Source organism: Ictalurus punctatus, chromosome 18, assembly GCF_001660625.3.
Source record: "Ictalurus punctatus breed USDA103 chromosome 18, Coco_2.0, whole genome shotgun sequence".
NCBI classification, from domain to species: Eukaryota; Metazoa; Chordata; class Actinopteri; order Siluriformes; family Ictaluridae; genus Ictalurus; species Ictalurus punctatus.
The window spans coordinates 1,499,333-1,518,774 of NC_030433.2; the positions used below are offsets into that span (position 1 = coordinate 1,499,333).

Sequence of the window (19,442 nt, forward strand, 5' to 3'; positions counted from 1 at the left end):
AAAATAATTTTAAGACTGGAACTTTCTGCGTGGTTAGTATTCACGCCAGTGAGTATTAATGCCACACCACTAGGTGGGAGTAAAGAGACAAGGTTTCCAACAAAATGGACCACAAGAAGCATTAAGGAGGATTTGTCACATTTTCTCATGTTTGTAATGTTAAAAAAAAAAAAAAAGTCGAGCTGTTATTCTTAATGATGTTTTGAGCGTTTAAGCTAACACTGTTAGCATCGTTAGCATTCTAAGCTACACGATATGCAATTCAGTTGCTTGAAAGCCAAGATAGAAACACATGAAAATTTGGGTCATGTTGATTTCTGTGAAGAGTCAAGAGTGCCTTTGCTGTCCTGTTTTTCTTTGAAGTGAAATAAATGTATCTACTTGATTTGTTATCTACTGCAGGCCATTCAAACCTTTATACATTTACATATGTGCCCAGGAGAAACGTCACTATTTCTGTGTCCAGCTTCATCCCATTAACCAGTAATAAATTACACACATTACACAATGACTTACATCATGGAAAATAGCTGTCAATGTTGATTCGGTTTCTTTATTCTGTTTAAAACTGGGTTTGTGTGTGTGTGTTTAGAACAGCATATTTTTTTTAGCTCACGAGACTCATCTGGCTGTGCCAAAAAATAAATCTTCAGGAATTTGATCACAATGAGTTGGCAACAGAAAGACTTGTCGGCATTTTTGACAGGAAAAAAAAAGTTTATATTAGAAAAAGATGTTACAAGCAAAGCATTTAATTCGTGACTAGACAAACTTTCAAACGCACTGTAAATGATTGACAGGCTCCACGGATGAAAGAACCAATAACAGTAAAAAGAACTAGACTAGGATGCGTTTAGTCCAATCACTGAAGAGCAGTGCAGCACGTGGCCCACCCCCTCAGGTCCCTGCTGTTGCTGGCGGGTAGTGACGTCACTGGCTCTAAAATGGCGGCACCGAGTCAGCTTTGAAATTTTCACTTGATGCTCGGGGTTTTTTAAAAATATATATTTATAATAAACAAGAACCACAATGGACATTTTTTTACACTGAACTTGTGGATAAATAGGATTATAATTAGCAAAAAAATGGATTCGGTGGTAGGGGAGGATCAGACGCTGCCCTTTGACATCAATGGGAGGTAGGCTAGCTCAGTTCATTTGAAAAATAACGCCTTGTGTGTGTATGACAGGGCGGTCTAGCTAACATTGTTTTTATGTGTTGTAGTCGCTACGTTAAACAAACAATTCTGCAACTGACTTGTCACACGTTTTTTCTCTAACTCGCATAGACCCGGACAAAACCTGCAAACTATCACTGATGTTATTTGGTTGCTGTTTTATCATCTTTGGTACAGCTTTTACTAGCCTTTTACTAGTCAACTCGCCTGCACTGGCTGAAAACACAACATAACACAGCGCGCAAAACTAACTTCAACACCCTTATAAACATCCATTTCAAGCATATTGTCGGGGAAGTCCATTATAAGATAGATACAAAAAAAATCATCATAAGTTCAACACTTTTTCTGCTGGCAACGGTAGAAACGATTCGGAGTCGACTCCACACAGTGAAATGACTCAGATGACACTCTGTACCGCAGCACATCAGTAATATTTTACTGATGTAAAATATCTTTACTTCAGATTGCTGCACGTAACCCCTTCTCGTTCATATTATCAATCATAACAGTGTACCATATAAGTAATTAATATAGCACGTATTTATGTTATTGTTTATCGGAATGAGAGAATCATTGAATGAGATTAATGAACTCATGGTTTCGACTCAAACAATTGAATTCTGAATCAGAGTCGACTCTAAAATGTGTGGACTCGAACAGCCATACCGTTTACACTTGCAGTTGTTCTGTACATAACGTGTCTCTTCATATAGTTCCTTATTTATCCTGGGTATCAGTAGACGTAAGCTAAAGTCTGTTTTGATTCTCTAATCCGTACATTCCGTCTGTCCGCGTCTACAAATAAATCTCGATTGAGCAGATTCCGCTGAAATGTGCCGCTGATTTGCGCTTTCTGCCTTTTGGTGAGATCATAAAGCCCGTTATCGTTTCGTTGCCTAATCATAATAAAAACCATTTCTACGCGTTGGCTGATAATACACGTCATATCCGCCGCCACTTCCGCTTGCCTAGGCTGAGTGACTTTATTGCGCAGTGACAGTTATTTTAGTTCCCGCGCGTGTGACCGTGTCTCGCGCTGTCATAACAAATAGCACGCAGTTAGCGAGATAGCATCGCCGTGTCAGAAAGAAAGAGGAAATTCGCGTCAGGCGGACCGGAAAAGATGTCCTTCTGGGTCATGTAACGGATTCTCTTTCTTCTCACTTTGAAAGTAATCCAGTGAGTAGGTAAAGTTTAACTTTGTACTCTTCATATTAGTAATCTATGATTAATACGTGTAGTCTGCGTCCCCAGACCGCGTACTAGCTCGGTATGTAGGCTAGTATTTATTAAATAAATAGTACTACGCTTCTAACGGGCTTCTAACGGGCTTCTTCTCATGGGTTGTCATGGCTACCATGGTAACCATGGTAAATAGATTTTTATTTATTTATATATATATATATCTATATATTTAGAAGTACTGCGCTACATAAATAGTATGTGAAGTTGCTTTACAGACTTACTGTTTACATACATATTAGCACGGTAGTATGGGTTCATCTGACTTGGCGTACTGCTCCTACTCTTTAGTATGCTAGTGTGCGACTTTAGAGAGAGAGCTGAAGTTGTGAGGAAGATGAGAGATCATCTTTGGGTTTGTTTGTGCTTAAACACGGGCTTTTCTTTCCGGTGTACATGACCGGAAAGAACAGGAGCATGTAGTAAGGTGAGAATGATCTTAGCCTCCACTGTCCCTATGGTGCTGATGAATAAGTAATTAAGCAGAGCTGTGGCTGCTGTTGTTGTTGTTATTATTATTATTATTAATAATAATAATAATAATAATAATAATGCGCAGGTGGCTAACCGCTGTGTGTCTTTTATGTTCAATTATTATTTTTTTTGCTCATTTGTGATGGTGTATGAAGTCTTGTATTTCTTTAGAGAAGAAGAGGAAGTAGGGTGTTTAGGAAGAGAGGGTTCTGTCCTCGCACGCGCACACACACACACACACACACACACACACACAAAATAACATAATTGCTATGTATGGTCAGAAACTGCACCTGCATTGTATTTGCTAGGGTCATGCAGTATATTGTAATTGTGCACACACTCAGAATTAAATTCAACAAACTGTTACTGAGGGGTGAACGAATGAAGGCGAGAGAGATCTCTCACTTCATTTATCCATCCATCCATTCTCCATACCGTTTATCCTGCCCGGGGAAGCCTGGAGCCTATCCCAAGTCTCGCCTATATGGGCTTGTTGGGCAATCCTGTTCCAAAACCATGGGTATTAATTTGAAGTTTTTAAGGCCTTTAATTTGGGCATTCATTCTCCCGGCATCCGCCAAACCTGAATTCATCCTTCAGGTTGCCAGATAGTGAAGGTCAGTTCATCACTCCAGAGAACCTTTCCGCTGCTCCAGAGTCCAGTGGCAGCGTGCTTTACACCTCTCCAGTCATGCAGCTGTTAGCAGTGGGAGTGGCTGAAACACCTGAACTCAATAATTGAGAGGGGTGACTGCATACTTTTGGCCACGCAGCGTAGTTAAAACACAGCTTACACAAAACTGCGTTTTTCACAGAAATATAATAAAGTATAAATAACATCATTATGTTTGATCATATTTATACATTTGCGAGTCCAATCAATTTTTTCCATTTGTTACAGGATCGGTTCAAATTCCTTCTTTATTTTTTCCTCTGATATCCGATCGACCATTTTATTTACATGTAATTTTTTTTTTGCTGGATTCAGCCCGATACGGTTCCTGGGTATCGGCTCGGTGCCCCGATGTTTTCATAGCCTGCTGCTTTTTTACTTTTAGCTGACGGTCTCAACCTGCATGAGTATTTCATGTAAATTAGATATACGTATATGAGGGTAAATTGGGAATTGTTTCCACGCAGCTGAAGCGGATTCATCGTTTGCGCTCAGATCACTGCTCATTTCTCCACAGCTTTTATGAAAAAACGGCTGTTGTGTTGCAAAGGTCATAATCCATGCAGTGTGAGTACTTGGGGAAAGTCAGGAGTCTAGCTATATTATTCTTATGGTGTGCAGTAAGAGCTTCTTGTGGAAAGGGTTATGAACAAACACACTGGAGATGAACCTTTTTAGTCACTAGAAGTAGATGGTTTTCGTGGAATTGTATTAGCTTGCCAGCTAGATTGCCTTAGGATCACTCCATGAATAACATCCATCACTGAGTAGCACTGTGTGTGTGTGCACTAACATACATGGAGCAGTCAATAAAAGCACCGTGAAAGAGCCCCTTACATTTAGAAGGGTGTGTGTGTGCCCGTGCCCCGTGGTCTCTGACGATTCTAAAAGGCTCATGGAACTGTAGTATTGAATGGTGCATTGTGTATTTGATGTGATGAGTGAGTCTTTGTTTATTTTTCAGAGCTGGTGTGTGTAAGCATGTGTAGTTATTTATGTGTGTGTTAACCCCCCCCCCCCCCCCCCCCCCCCCCCCCCCCCCCCCCCCCCCGTTGGTGTGTACCTGTCACTGCAGCTGCAGTATCTCCAGACTGCCGGACTCTCTGAACGGCGCGGACCTCACCATGGACAACATGACGGGTAAGACACGCAAACTCCCGTATGAGCCAGCTGTGTGTGAGAGAGAGCGCCATGTGGAAAGAGGACAAGTGGTGTAGCTTGTGCGCTAGTTCTCTTTTTCATCACCCGGTACTTCCTGTCTTCTCTGTTCTTCAGCTCCCATGTTCCCCGGGCAGAAGATGTCTCCGAGCAAAGCCATAACAATGAAGGACTACGAGAATGTAAGCAGTACTTACACCATGTTGATTTGTGTAACACTCTAGCCATAAGTAAAGCCTTATGTTAGCATGATTTCTTTCCTTTAGTCATTTTTAGTACTTTTTTTTTGTGATGCCAGCTACATTTACTTTCTCCGCCTGTCAGTGTTTTTACAATGTACAATACACTACAGCATGTCTTACCCACCTCTGCCCCAGATGTTGGCACACAACATCTACAACCCCCATCCACTCCTCAGACACACACACCCATCCTGAAAAGGGTCAGGGGAAAATAAAACAAGAAAAAGAAACTTTAATGAGGAATAATGTTAAATACACAACAAAAAATAAATGAAAATAAATGATGCTTGTGCCTGTGTGACAGAACATGTTTTTTCTGTCTTGTAGCAAATCACTGCTCTGAAAAAAGAAAACTTTAACCTGAAGCTGAGGATCTACTTCCTGGAGGAGCATGTGCAGCAGAAATGTGACGATTCTACTGAAGAAATTTACAAAACGGTGACAGGCACTCCCTGACACACACACACACACACACACACACACACACACACACACACACACACACGCATGAAACAATAGTCATTGTCTACCAGACTGCACCCAAATAAATAAATAAATAAATGGTCTAATAATCCTTCTGCGTGTGTCTTGGGTCTTGTGTTGTCTGTGTGTAGAACATCGAGTTAAAGGTGGAGGTGGAATCTATGAAGAGAGACCTTGCTGAGAAACAGGAACTGCTGGTGTCTGCATCGTAAGTCCCACCCCCTAGTCCTGTCAGTCAAAGCACTCATCACTGTCCACTCAGGAATTCATTAACAACGCCACGTTACATCAATGAAATTTACAACCGGTGTGTTGATATGAATACGGCTAAGATATACATGCACGTATTTTTTTAAATAATCTGTGTGTGTGTGTGTAGGAAAGCGCTAGAGAGTTTAGCTAACAGAGATTCCGGGGAAGGCCTGAGGGAGCGCGCTCGGAGAGAGATGGATGCACTCCGAGAAACATTCAATGCCAGGATCAGAGAACTGGAGGAGGTATACACGCACACTCACACACACACATGCACAAGGAGAAACGTTAGCTCTACTCCTGTCTTTCTTTATAATATAATATTTAAAGAAATGCAAGACAACAGCTTTCAAAGTTTACTGCTGGGATGTGAACCAATTTAAGTGGACTTTCTTCTTTCTTTCTTTCTAGTCTCTGCGCTGTGCAGAGGAGGAAGTGGAGAAGATGGCTTCCATCGCGGAGCAAGAGAAGCTGCGGAGTCTAGGTTTGGAGAAAGAACTTGAAGCTGTGGGTCAGTCAGGACCTTTGCACCATGCTGGCTCCGCCCCTGGGCAGGACCACAAACTCCAGCAGGCTCTGCAGGAGAAAGACCGGTGAGCGAAGTCACGCCTTCGTGTGGGTTTTACAAGTAGTGACTTAACTAACATCAGATTTTGAACGTGGGTATACAAACATCTAATGATACAGTTAAAGATCAGCAGCGATTAGGCGTGGGCAAAATAGCCAGAATATTTATTCTTGATTATTGTTTCTTGGAGAACATGAGATCAGCAGTTTCTGATGGTTTGATACTCAAACCAACCCTTCTGATACTAACATCCATGCCACGATCAAAGTCACAGAGATCATTCTTTTTCTTCATTCTGATGTTCGATGTGAACATTAGCTGAAGCTTTTGACCCAGGTGATTTTTTTGCATTGCGCTGCTACCACATGATTGGCTGATTTAGATACTTGCATGAATGTGTAGTTGTACGGGTGTTCCTCATAAAGTGGACAGTGAGTGTGTGTGTGTATATATGTAACTACAACGGACCCCACTTTTTGAACATTTCAGGGCGTGATATTAAATAAAATAATACTAATCCTGTGTTTTTGAAAGTTTGAAGAGGATTAGATCAGAATAAATTGACTGGGTTTGTTGAATGCGGTGGTGTTTTGGAGTTACACAAATGTTTTGTGGCAGCAGTCTGGTTAAAACAATACTTGTTCCATCTTCTCTAGTGTGATCGAGCGCCTCCGGGAATCCATCAAACACCAGGATGCTCTGATTGGAGAGCTCCAGGAGAAGGCCCAGGACCAGCCTATTGCAGAGCAGATGGTCCAGCTCAACACCATGATTGGCCAGAAGGATGCAGAAGTACAGGTCAGTTATTTATCACTGTGAGGACTTTGTGTATTCACATTTTAAATTAGGTAAAGGTGCATTTTTATATATATATATACACACACATAAACTGTGCTAAAGATCTAAAGACCTGCTCTTTGCTCCCGTAGGCTCTAAAAGAAGAGTTGGATCGTGAGAGAGAGAGGACCGAGAAGGAAAACAAGGTGAGAGAAACGTTGTGTGTGCAGTCACTTAAAATTGAAGATTTACTTCGAAACATAAAAACCTCTCCGCTGACGTTTGACGTTATTTATTGGATTAATTTCGGACCCCGGTGAAATGACTGTTTGGGGATATGGTGTATACTATGGCATTAATTCTAAGTATTAGAATTTTACAGTAGCAGCCATGTTGGGAGACATTGCAGTCAGCGTGTAGGGTTTAAAGTGCCATATTTTGAGCTTCTGGATCATTTTGGTAACCATCAGTGGAGAAGGAGCTTGTCATGTTGGTTTATTTAGCATTCCATATCAACACACAGTTAGTTGGTTAGAGTTACATTTATATAGAGCTTTTCTAGAGAATCAAAGCGCTTCACATTGTATGGGGAAAACTCCTCAACCACCACTAGTGTGTAGCGTCCACCATAGTGCGCCAGACACCAGCTGTTAGTGGAGAGCAGGGTGATGTGGCCATATTCTATATTGAGGTATTAGGACCCACACAGACCACAGGGTGAGTGCCCTCTGCTGGCCTCCTTAATACTACGTCCAGCAGCAACCTTAGTTTCCCCTAGGAGGTCTCCCATCCAGGTACTGGCCATACTCAACCCTGCTTAGAATTTCAGTGGGAAACCAGGCAAGAGCTGTAGGGAGATATGACTCTGGCTTATGACAGGTTGTTCATTAAAGCAAAAGGTAGGATGTGCGGCCAGGATGTCCATTTAATATTTTCTTACAGTATGTAGGCTTTCATAAATGTCTTTATTTTTGTGTACCTGTTTGGGCAGACACAATGTTTGGTTGAATGGCGTGTGTGTGTGTGTGTGTGTGTGTGTGTGTGTGTGTGTGTGTGTGGGTGGGTGGTTGTCAGAACTCTTGCAGTGAGGACTCTAATCTCAAACAGCAGTCAGATTTGCTGCTGATTGAAAGAAAGAATTAGACACAGAGACTCGACATTCACCGACGTGTGTGTGTGTGTGTGTGTTGTTTTCTGTTTGAGAGATATAAGGTCGCACAAAAGTCATATACAGTGGGATCCAAAAAGCTGAGGCATTTTTCGTTCTCATTTAATTCATGCTTCAGTGTTGGAGAAAAAATCTCAAGGCAAAATGACCTTTCAGTACAATTTGCTTAAATTTAAACGGTGACAGAAAGAGCACAGAATTCTAAAGCTTTCTGTTTATTTCTCGTTTTAATATGAAGGAAAAAATCCCAGGTTTTCAGTGTCGTCTCAGACTTTTGGACCCCACTGTATGTGATTATTATTTGAGAACAAGGAAATTTTACCAGAGAACATGGCGTTATGTTATCAAACACACGTGCAGACATGAACATTGTAATAAAGCTGATGCATAATTATCTGTATGTTAAAGCACGTTGAGCATGTTGTGCTACAGACTACAGATTTTCTCACTTGTACTATGGGAGAACTGAGTTTGACGGATATAATGAGTTTTTAAAATCAGAAAGTTGCCCCACTACAACCGAGAGTATTGATTGTGTTCGAGTTTGAAATGAAGCTCTGCTCCCCTGGACACTTGGGTTAGAAGGCAGGGACTGGATTAGTGTGTGTGTGTGTGTGTGTGTGTGTGTGTTCACTCATGAGTGTGTCCTTGGATTTTGTGTGTGTGTGGTTGGATTAGAGGCTTTATTCCACTGTGCAGCTTTAGTGTGCTGCATTTGGCTCAGATCTGAACAGATAGCAGAGATGAAACGATGAAAGAGCGAAACGGCTAGAGAAAGGAAACAGGAATGAGTCGGTTATCTTATTAGAACGACTACAAGCCGTTTTGTGAGCTATGTGAAGTAGTTCTAAGTGGTTTGTGTCAGTTGTGCGTGTGGTCATGTGGGAACCGTGTCGCGTTTGTGGCGACCGCGTGCTCGGCGCACAGTGCCGGTGGTTGTTTGGTAAATGTGGACGTTTGCGGCCTGCCGTGGTTCTGGCCCGTGTTTTGGGGTGCAGTCTTCCTCGAGATGTGAGCGACGAACACCTTTGTGGAAAGTGCACGTTCCTGCTGGAGCGTTTGGCGCAGTGCGACAACGCCATGGAAGACCTGCAGAATACCCACGCGGCGCAGTTGCAACGGCTGCAGCGGGAGAGATCTAGACTGAGTGTGCTCATAACGCAGAAATACTGGCGGAATAACGCAGAAGAACAGGATCGGTGCAAGAAGCAGAAAACCGGAACAAACCGGGAGTTTCAGAGCCAATCCGCACGCGACCACGGCGCGGTACAGCTACAAAAGAAAAGTGAATCGAAACAGTGGCGGAATGAGGTCAAGCACCCTGAGTGGCCAGAATGGCAATGGAATAAAATGCAGCGACGCCTCAACGGAGGAAATACAAGGACCACACGTCCTGGGTCAAAGATCGGCGTTTCGAAGGAGAGCGAAGGCCAACGTCGGAGAATTAATCAGACTCCGTTGAGGCGCAGTGTCTCGCTCAGTTTTGGGCGGAGGCTATTGGCTCAGAATTCTACGGTGACCAGGTTTAAAGCAGAAAGTATCGTGGGAACCGGCGCTCCTACGCCAAGCCACGAGTATTCCGATCTCATCCTCAGGAAGGGCACTTTAACGTCATGCGCCATTTCTCTCAGCCCCACTCATTCTATCACTACACCCCCACGCCTCGGGCAGACACGGCCACTCAGCAGCTCGTTGTTGCCATTAGGTGATTTACTGCAGATGCTGCGGAGCATTAGGCCTCGCCCACTGCCATGGACTGTGGGCACTCGGATTCCCGTCCAATTAAAACCATGTGGTGTGTCTGGACATGCCGGTATGGGTAAGGCCAGACTGGCGAGGGCGGAGCAAGCTGTGAGAGAGTTGGAGGAGGAGTTTAATGATGAATACTTGGCTCTTAAACCAGAGGTACACTCTTTAAACTACATGACGTTTTGTGTGTGTGTGTGTGTGCTGTATACGTATACGTGACTTCCTGTTTATAAAATCAGCGTCTGTCAAACTCACAGGTTTCTGTATCATACAGCCGTCGTCAATATAGACTGACTTCCATAGGATGGATTGAATCTAAATCTCAGTAACTTAAAAAGCAATGTAAATAGTGTTACTAATGCCAGTTGCAAGTTTACTAAAACTATCGAATACAATAAAAAAAGATTTAATATCTATAATTTAACATTTAGAAAGACTGTTTAGGTTCTGTAGGTACAATGTTCAGAAATAAAAAGGCATCATGGATTTAACAAACAAATAAATACGATGTGTCGTTGTACATACAGTATGTCACGTGTTTTTAATTCTTATACAGTTGTCATAACGGTCCGTGGGAGACCCGGCAATCTCGTGATCGTGTGTTTGCGTGTGTGTTTCAGGTGTGCGTGGTGAAGCAGGATGAGCTGAACATGCTACAGCAGAGAACCAGGCAGCTGACCGAAGAGCTTAACTCCACCAAGAGCAGCGGTCAAACACTAAAACACAGACTGGAGGAGATGGACCGAGAGAACAAGGTACACACACACATGCACGTACACAAACACACACAACACGATCGGTTAGTCTTTTTTTTTTTTTTTTTTTTTTTCCCCTAACCTAATCTCCTTCTCACAGGAAATTGGATTTTAAAATGTTCTGAACTTAACACAGAATTACGTCCTCTGCTGTGAACGCGAACTTACAAGTACGAGGCACGCCGTTCAGCGTTCTCTCACTAGTGTCGCTCAGACAAGAACGTGTGTGTCAGAAAGACGCACGATGATACGCCTTCCCGGTGTGCCGGTCAGCTAGGAAACGAAGGAAGCCCTGTTAATATCGAAGCCCTCGCTTTGGGAAATTAAGTTTTTTAATGTGAGTCGTTATTATTAATGGTGTTTAATGTTTCGGTCTCGTGCTGTTTTCCTTCCTTATTACCCCTCAGAGCCTTTCTGGACAACTGGAGGAGAAGGAGAGTGAGCTAGCTGCAGAAAAGAAAAACGCCACCAAACGAGACAAGACCATTCAGGGCCTGAGCATCCTGCTTAAAGAGAAAGAACGACAGGTCCCGATTCCCTTCCGTCCCAAACCGGAAGTTTGAACGATATTAAAACTGGCTAGAACTACTACTTTTTTAATTATTATTATTATTTGGTCCGTTTCTCTCTCAGGTGGATGAATTGTATGGGAATCTAGAGGAGAAAGATCAGGCCTTAAGCCAGGCCAGGGAAGCTCTTCACAAAGCTCAGCTACAGAAATACCAGGTAAATAGCATGTGGTGTGTTTACTTCTGAAACAGCCAGGCATTTGAGCGCTATATCACCTTAGATACTTGGCTTAATTTTGCAATATTTGTGTGTCCTTTGTTTTATTCCTTTTATACCACAGCAGTTGGTCAATGCTATCAATGTTATTTTTTTAACCCTGTTTGTTTGTTTGTTTATAGTTATGGTTAATGTTGTAGAATGGAAAACAAGTTTATGTCGTCACTTATGTTCTATGGCTATAAACAGCCCTTAGAGTTTCTCTGTGACATGACAAGCTGCAATTTTTTGGTTTCTGTAGTCTTAAGTACGTGTGTGTGTGTGTGTGTGTGTGGTGTAGGGTGGTGAGGAACAACAGGCCCTGTTGCAGTCGCAGCACGCCGAGCTGTCTCGTCTGCAGGCGGAGTGCCACTCGTCCCTGCTGGAGCTTCAGCGGCTGCAGCGTGCGCTCAGCAGCAAAGACGCGCAACTGGAGCTGCTGCAGCAAGACAAACTGCAGCTGGAGAACGAACTGGAGCTGCTCCAGCAGCACAAACGGAAAGGAGACAAAACCATTAATGTTAGTACACATTCCCACACCCCCACTGAGCTGTATAAATGACTCCTGTACAATATGACGATATAACATCGTAACCACTTCCTGTATTAGTTTAGAATTGTGTAGCGTAATAATATACGGATAGAAACGATATGCAGCGTTATTACAATCACAGGCATCGTCAGTACTTTTATAAAGCACGGTGCACCATTGTGTGCAAAAGTTTTGGCACTCTGGCTGGCAATCTGCTAATACGTAATGCATACACAGGTCCATCACAATTTTTTTTAATGATTATTGGGAGTGTTCAGTTACTTTGAGCCATGTCCTGAGTGAAGCTGTGTGTGTTGTGAACTAGGACCTGCAGAACCAGCTGAAAAAGCTGAGCGGAGAGCTGGCCGAACGTGAGAACCTTCTAGAACATCAGAGTGTAGCACAGCAAGAGCAAACCCAGAGGACAGAACATAAACTGCAGAGCACGATACAACATCTAACAACTAGTCTCACAAAGAAAGAACAGCAGCTACAGGTAAACAATAACTTCAGTGAGTTTATCAGTCTGTCACATGGTTTTGGAGAACTTTTGGCCTACTGTGAAAGAGTTGCTATAGAAACAATAAGTGCATCAGTATAAACCTGCGATTTGAATCCTAGCCAGCGCTACCATCAGAGGCGTGCTGTTACAGAAAATTTACCAACGCTTTCTGACGATCAGAATCGAGAATAAACGACTATGCAGTATTTATGTCTTTTCGTTCTCTCTCTCTCTCTCGCTCTCTTTTTCCTCTCTTTCAGGACTACATGAGCATGGTGCAGGATCTGGAGCAGGATCGAAGTTCAGCAGGAAGTGATGTAATGTTGGCCAAGCTCAGAGAGAAGCTGAGGGAAAAGGAGAAGGCTCTGGAGGTGCTGCTCTCATTTCCTCCTTATAAATAAACACTGGCGTACAGGGAGGGTGCGCCAGTAACAGCCTCTTAGCCTGCATGAAATAATTATTAACGTTTTGGTTTGTGTCCGTGCATGCGAGCAGAAAGCGCTAGATGAAAAGTTTGTGGTGGTAGAGGAGAAGGAGAATGAAATTCATCTGCTGCAGCTGAGCATGAGGGAAAAGGAGAGAGATTTGGAGCGGCTCCGTAACCTGCTCTCACACAATGAGGAGACTGTTAATGTAAGTGCTGTGTAAAATGATCAAATTACAGTCATTTAAACGTAATAATGACATTACCGTAGCATATATATGTATATATATAACGAAACCGAAGCTGTGTAATAGACTGAAACAAAATGAACCAGGGCTAATTAAGCATTAGTTCTTGGTCCAAGAGTGTTCATGTGCAACTGGTGTTGCCAGGTCTCAGCTGAATTTCTACCCCAGCTGTCTCAAAAACACAAAGTCCTGAAACTAACCCAAAATATTTGCCTGTGTGTGTTTCCCTAAGTAGATTTGACCTAAATTAGTTCCGTGTGTGTGTGTGTGTGTGTGTGTGTGTGTGTGTGTGTGTGTGTGTGTGTGTTCAGAGCTTTGATGCGTTATTGAAGGAGAAAGACACTGAGCTGCAACAACTCCTGAACTCGTTGAAAAACCTGCAGCGCTCCAAACAGGAGAGTGAAGAGAACCTGCAAAGAGCTCTGAGAGAGAAAGACTCCATCATCCAGCAGCTCCAACACACACTGCAGCTCAAAGCTAAAGACATGGAGGTGACACCACACACAAGCAGTGTTCAATAAGCACCATATACAGTACATAGTGACACTACAGCAAATGATTATCAGTTTATTTGATTGACAGGCTCGCTGTAGCTCCCTGGTTAAAACGTGTTCAGTACTCACCCTGCCTCGTTCCTTCCACTGCCCCCCCCCCCCCCCCCCTTTTTTTTCTTCTATAGGACATGGCTAGTACTGTTCTAAATCATTCAGAGTCTCAGGGACGTGATCTTGCAGAGCAGATGGGGCAGAGGTTGAAGGTGACGGAGGCCATGTTAGCCGAGGCAGTGAAGCACAGAGAAAGGCTGGTGTGTGAAAACCAGACAGCCGTGGAGAACCTGCTTGCCAGCATCAGTCGCAAAGACCAGCTGCTCAAGGTAAACTGTTAGGGTCATGATATCTCTTGCGCACGCTGAGTAAGGAATAAACAACGAGGTAGAACGCAGAGAGCTGTTTTCACAGCTCTGGTCTCCCATATGCTTCTATAGAAGTTTACCCTGCTATAGTTTACTTGAACCCAGAAATGGATGTATATGCATGAACACAATCTATTATAGCGGATGTATCGTGTAGCATGATTGAAGTGATGTTCAAGTGATGACAACTGCAGATACTCTGCTTCAGTAATTTTCCGATAATTACAGTTTGGCAGTCTGGCTATCTGGGCTGTATTTCTACATCACCGTGTGTGTGTGTGTGTGTGTGTGCGTAGGAGAGTGCGGAGCGACATGCACAAGCTCTTTCTGATCGGTCAGCAGAGCTGCAGGATCTGCACAGACAGCTCGCAGACACCCAACTGCAACTCAGCAACGCTCAGAACCTCAGTGCTGCACTGAATGAGAAGGATGTGCTCATCAATGTGAGACGTTTCACTATTTTCTTATGATTTGACATTTGTGCTTAAAATACAGTTGAGGGATTGGAATTAGCAGAGGAAATGTTTTAGCTGGCCGAGCTAGGTTATGATTTTGTTTTCTTTAAAGAGCCAGAGAAATACTTTTTTTTTTTTTTTTTTCTTTTCAATTTGTATGTGCTTCTTCTTGTTATCGTTAGTTATTATCTTTACTATTATTGCAGAATTATCAGAAGCGGTAATGTAATAAAGGCCATTTGACATTTTGCGGTTTCCTGAACTAACAGCGTGCACTTCATCTAATAGGCCTGTAGGTGGCACTTGGAATTCATTTAACCAACTGTGGTAGCTTCATCGAATGGTAAATCAATAGAAGATGCAGTACGTATGTGGGAATACTTTGAACACTACGTACCATTCATGCGACGTCCACAAATGCAAACTTGTCTTGCTTGCTTCCATGACAAACGGGTATCGATTATGAATTACGTAAAATATTTCAAATATGTCGTATGTAGAGTTTTAATTGAATCGTCACGCTAGCTTCCGTGATTGTTTTTATTTACTTTTCTCCCACCACCGAGCCAATCGCTGAAAGAGCCATAGGTTCCCAACCCCTGTAATCATGACTTGCCAAAGACAGTTTTCCAGGTTTTCCACTGACGTGGTGCCGCTTAACAGAACCAGCAAGAACCATTACATTTACAGTGCGCTTCCTAACGCGTAATAGAAAAACGTGAGGAGGATATTATACATTGTCCTTTTGGCTTTGATGGCGTATTTTTTACGATCAAATTCAAATCCTGCAGCATTTATACACCGCACAGACCGTTTCATAGACGATGCTCATGCGCAAGGCGACAAATTCATGTTATTATAGCGCTTGCCAAAAGGAAGGTTGCTCTGCAGTCGTTTGCCTAGCTTCTGTTTAGAGTGTCGCGATTGACATTTACGAGCAGGGAAAAAATGCAGCAAAGTGAGATGTTCCGTGGTGCATTTCGACCTAAACAAATGGTCTGCGTACGTGTTTGTGTGTTCACAGAAGCTGTTGGACCGTGCCCAGGAGAGAGACCACAGTCCGAGTGAGACAAAGGTGGGAGAGGCTCCACCCCCTCAGGTGGTAGAACTCAGACATACCATCAAAGTGCTGCAACAGAGATTGGAGGAGAAAGAGGGTACGTGTGCACGTATTGCAGAGAAAAGTCTTTTTGTGTTATATAAATAAATAAAACGGCCATTTTCAGTGAGTATTAGCAAAACTGCTGCTAATGTGAACAGTCTGATGGGAGTTCTAATTGTAGTATGTTTCTGTAGCCGAGCTGTCTCAGCGGTACAGCGAGGAGAACATGGAGACATCTCTTACAGTCCATAAGAAACCTGCTGTAATACTGAAGAAAGAGCTTGCCCAGAAAACAGATGCTCTCAACAGTGCTCTGAAGAGAGAAAACCAGCTCAAGGTGTGTGTGTGTGTGTGTGTGTGTGTGTGTGTGTGTGTGTGTGTCCCGTTGGACTCACATGAATTACTTTTACAATGCCTTTATGAACTTTTTGGATCGTGAGAGTTTTGGTTACTTGGAGTGTAAACGAACGGACAGAAATCTTCCAGGTTTCATTAAAAATGTCTTCGTTTGTGTTCCGAATATGAACGAAAGTCTTACGGGTTTGAAACGACATGAGGTTGAGTAATAGATGACAGAATTTTCATTTTTGGCTGAACTACCCCTTTAAGTATCTGGTATGGATTATAATCCCATGTGTGAGGGATAGTTTTTCTTTTGACTAATTGTGATAATTCTGTGTGTGTGTGTGTGTGTGTGTTGTAGATGTCTATTGCTGAGCTTCAGTCCTCTGTGTCAGAGCTGGAGGGCCGACTAGAGGGCCAAACAGCCAACGTCGAGTCTCTCAAATCCACAGTCAGTACTAAAGATGAAATTATTACTGTGAGTATGCGGTGCATTTTACATCGTGTTGTGCACGTAAAATAAATGCTAATTTGCCCATATAATACTCACGTGACCAGTTTCCTTGAAAGGAATATAGTCTTGTCACGTATAAACGTTGTCTCACAGCGGAAAGTGAACGTGAGAGTTAAAACTAGTCAAGAGGAGCGTCTGGTTTCTTGCGAGTATTGTTTCATCGGCAATATTTGGCTTCTCTGTAGGAGCTGCAGCAGCGTTTGGCCCAGATGGGAGTGAGGCAGTTGGCTACAACGCTTGATCACCACTCCCAGTATGGTGAGGAGCTCAGCTACCGCTCCCTTCCTCAGAGAGAGAGAACCATCATTGGGGGAGACCGAAAGCAGCAGGTGCATACACATACACGGAGCAGAAAACGTAGTATGACGAAAGGCGTGCATTTCCTGTTATCGTATTTCCCGTTATTTTGCATGCTGAAAAACCTCTGGCCTTTAATCCCAGCAGGAGATGTCGTCTCTGGGTGACCTGTACTCAGAGCAGGCCGAGCTAAACCATATCCTCAGGGAAGAGCAGCAGCTCTACACCAAGCTTGTTCATGCGGTCAAAGAGCAAGACAGGTGAATCATCCCTGCAGATACAGCGCGCACAATACACACTCTTATTAGCCCTGTGATCATCAGTCCCGCCTTATTTAACTCTGAAAATCAATTACAGTGAATTTATTCCGTCACTCATCCATCTTCTGTAACTGCTTTACCCAGGCCAGGGTCATGGTGGGTTCTCCACGGTGGGTTCTCAGGGCACCGTACACACATTTTTGCACACTCATTCGCCTCGGGAAGCAATTCAGAGTAGCCAATCCGATTACTGACATGTTTTTGGAGGTGGGAGGAAACTATAGACCGCAGACGAAACATACACGTACACCGGGTGAATACACACGACTCCACATTAGACTACCATGAGTTCATGATGGAACCTGAAGCTGTGGGGTGGCAAAACTCCCTGCTGCACCACTGTACCTCCTGCTCAGTTAATCAGTAAACCCAGTTATGCATTATTCCTTCTCTTGCTTTAATTAAACAGAATTTGTGGTTAAGATATATATATTTTAGTCTATGTCTGATGTTGGTTATACGCTCTCGGGCATCTTTATGTAACACTGTGTATGGCTGTGTGTGGGTTTTTTTTTTTTTTTCCTTCTCCAGCTCTCAGCGGTTACAGGCTCTACAGCTGGAGCTGGCCGCCGTGACGCTCCTCAGGCAGCAGTTGGAAGACGGCGTGCGTAACAACAACGAGCTCCGAGAGCAACTGCACCGAGAAATCCAGAGAGTTAATCAGAGAGAAGGTGCAGTACAGACAGTCCAAGGACAGCCGATTAACGAGCGCGGCTTGACGATAGACACCTCCGAGGGCCAGTCAGAATGTTAGGGCAGACCGAAGGAGAGTGCCACGGGTGCATCTGAGTTACACTGATTTGTGCAAATCCTGTGTACAGAGAAAATGTTTATCGGAAGAAACCGATCGAATGTCGGTTAACCTGTACAGATGTGCATGAGCTCTGCGTTGTTTAAATGCACGCCAAGAAGCTAGGACAGGGATCACGTAAAGATGATGTAGCGCAGGCACACCGTGGCATGTATAGTAGTCCATTATGGAGTACTGGTTTTGTTCCTTACGTTGCCGTGTTGATTAGAGAGCTCGGGGGGGGGGGGGGGGGCGGCCATGTTAGTTTGAGCCGACAGGAAGACTAGGTGAATCTAGTTAACCGCTCTTTATAGCCATGCTGAGCAGAAGAGCTTGTACTCAGAACGCACAGCGCATCGAACCTCGAGGTGGATGGGCTACGACAGCACAAGCACACACTGGGTTCTTCTCCTGCTCTTGGTTAATATCTGATAAAATATGTTCTCGATAGTGAACTCGACACAGCTGTATCTAACTATTGTCGCATTATTATTTTACATATGATTAGACAGTATGAATGTAAAATGCATAAACTGTGATGTTGGATGCATTCAGTGTTTTAAAAAAAAAAAAAAAAAAAGTCAGAGAAAGCTTAAAGCCGTGTCGGTTATATTACCCGTGTTCAGGCTATCCAAAAGTAACGATCAGGACCTTTTTCTGCTATGCAATTAAACCTTTTAAATATCTCTCTTGCTTCCTGTGCATCCTGGGTTTGTGTTTGTTTGCATTCCATCCTCTTCCGTTTGGTTTGGATCCCTCGCTGTTCATTTGCTGTTTCATTTCTGTGTCAGTATTTCAGTCTGTGTCTGTGCTTAAGCTCTGTATGCATAACGCTCTTTACTAACCTGCTGTTGTTTGGGTTCTTATAGTCGACTTTCTTTATACTTGCCTCTATTTGTCCATCTGTCTAAGCGCTTCTTTCATCTGTTTCAGTTCATTTCTTCTCTGACCATAAACCAGCCATTCAATAAAATGTGCTTTTTGTGTCTCTGTGTCTGCCATGTTAACATGTGCGCGCGCACACACTCTCTCACACACTCGCACACACTCTCTCACACACTCGCACACACTCATCACGGCCCTGATGTCTGGCTGGCCTTCGTGATGTAACGGCGGTGTGCTGTCTCTACATACAAGCAGTTTCTATCTGCTGTCCTTGTCCTGCTCTTGCTTTTCCACGTTCAAAGAGCGATCGGTTTAAAAATGGCTGTCGCGAGGTTCTAAGCAGTGCATTTCGATTTCATCATGATTACTAAATATGACACGGATCTGCATATGAGGCGAATACATAGAGATACGATTAGAAAGATATAACAGCAAGATCCCGTCATCCTTTTGTGACCATCTGGTTTGTGCCCACATGACCTTGTTTTTAATCCACGTGCATCAGACAGAAGGATGGATAATTAGGAAAGAAAAAGGGTCAAGAGGGAGATCAGGAATGGTGAAGTCCTGATACATTATATATATTTTTTTTAAATCATAAATAATCCAGCTATTTAATCCTGAATTCA

At 43.3% G+C, this 19,442-nt stretch overlaps 2 protein-coding genes across 9 annotated transcripts in view; both read left to right on the forward strand.

Moving 5' to 3' along the window:
* The first annotated feature begins 931 nt into the window (after window positions 1-931).
* cdk5rap2 (CDK5 regulatory subunit associated protein 2) overlaps window positions 932-19,442 on the forward strand; it is a 41,916-nt gene continuing 23,405 nt past the window's right edge. For 4 of the 8 annotated variants that reach the window (XM_053687849.1, XM_053687851.1, XM_053687857.1 and 1 more), the window contains exons 1-25: window positions 932-1,138; window positions 4,648-4,712; window positions 4,848-4,912; window positions 5,300-5,410; window positions 5,587-5,663; window positions 5,835-5,952; window positions 6,119-6,300; window positions 6,932-7,073; window positions 7,205-7,258; window positions 10,590-10,724; window positions 11,132-11,251; window positions 11,358-11,450; window positions 11,791-12,009; window positions 12,347-12,517; window positions 12,784-12,894; window positions 13,019-13,156; window positions 13,507-13,686; window positions 13,875-14,069; window positions 14,405-14,551; window positions 15,588-15,720; window positions 15,860-16,002; window positions 16,369-16,485; window positions 16,707-16,850; window positions 16,963-17,078; window positions 17,670-17,809. In XM_053687849.1, coding sequence (XP_053543824.1) covers window positions 1,086-1,138; window positions 4,648-4,712; window positions 4,848-4,912; window positions 5,300-5,410; window positions 5,587-5,663; window positions 5,835-5,952; window positions 6,119-6,300; window positions 6,932-7,073; window positions 7,205-7,258; window positions 10,590-10,724; window positions 11,132-11,251; window positions 11,358-11,450; window positions 11,791-12,009; window positions 12,347-12,517; window positions 12,784-12,894; window positions 13,019-13,156; window positions 13,507-13,686; window positions 13,875-14,069; window positions 14,405-14,551; window positions 15,588-15,720; window positions 15,860-16,002; window positions 16,369-16,485; window positions 16,707-16,850; window positions 16,963-17,078; window positions 17,670-17,809 — 3,169 coding nt within the window. In that variant the 5' untranslated portion in view covers window positions 932-1,085. Of the gene's footprint in view, window positions 1,139-2,130; window positions 2,368-4,647; window positions 4,713-4,847; window positions 4,913-5,299; window positions 5,411-5,586; window positions 5,664-5,834; window positions 5,953-6,118; window positions 6,301-6,931; window positions 7,074-7,204; window positions 7,259-10,589; window positions 10,725-11,131; window positions 11,252-11,357; window positions 11,451-11,790; window positions 12,010-12,346; window positions 12,518-12,783; window positions 12,895-13,018; window positions 13,157-13,506; window positions 13,687-13,874; window positions 14,070-14,404; window positions 14,552-15,587; window positions 15,721-15,859; window positions 16,003-16,368; window positions 16,486-16,706; window positions 16,851-16,962; window positions 17,079-17,669; window positions 17,810-19,442 lie in introns of those variants that run through there. The other 4 variants (XM_053687850.1, XM_053687853.1, XM_053687856.1 and 1 more) reach the window with 4 other exon arrangements.
* On the forward strand, window positions 8,855-10,583 carry LOC108279146 (uncharacterized). Its single transcript, XM_017493146.3, has one exon. The coding sequence runs from the start codon at window positions 9,100-9,102 to the stop codon at window positions 10,186-10,188; it is 1,089 nt and encodes a 362-aa protein (XP_017348635.1). The 5' UTR covers window positions 8,855-9,099; the 3' UTR covers window positions 10,189-10,583.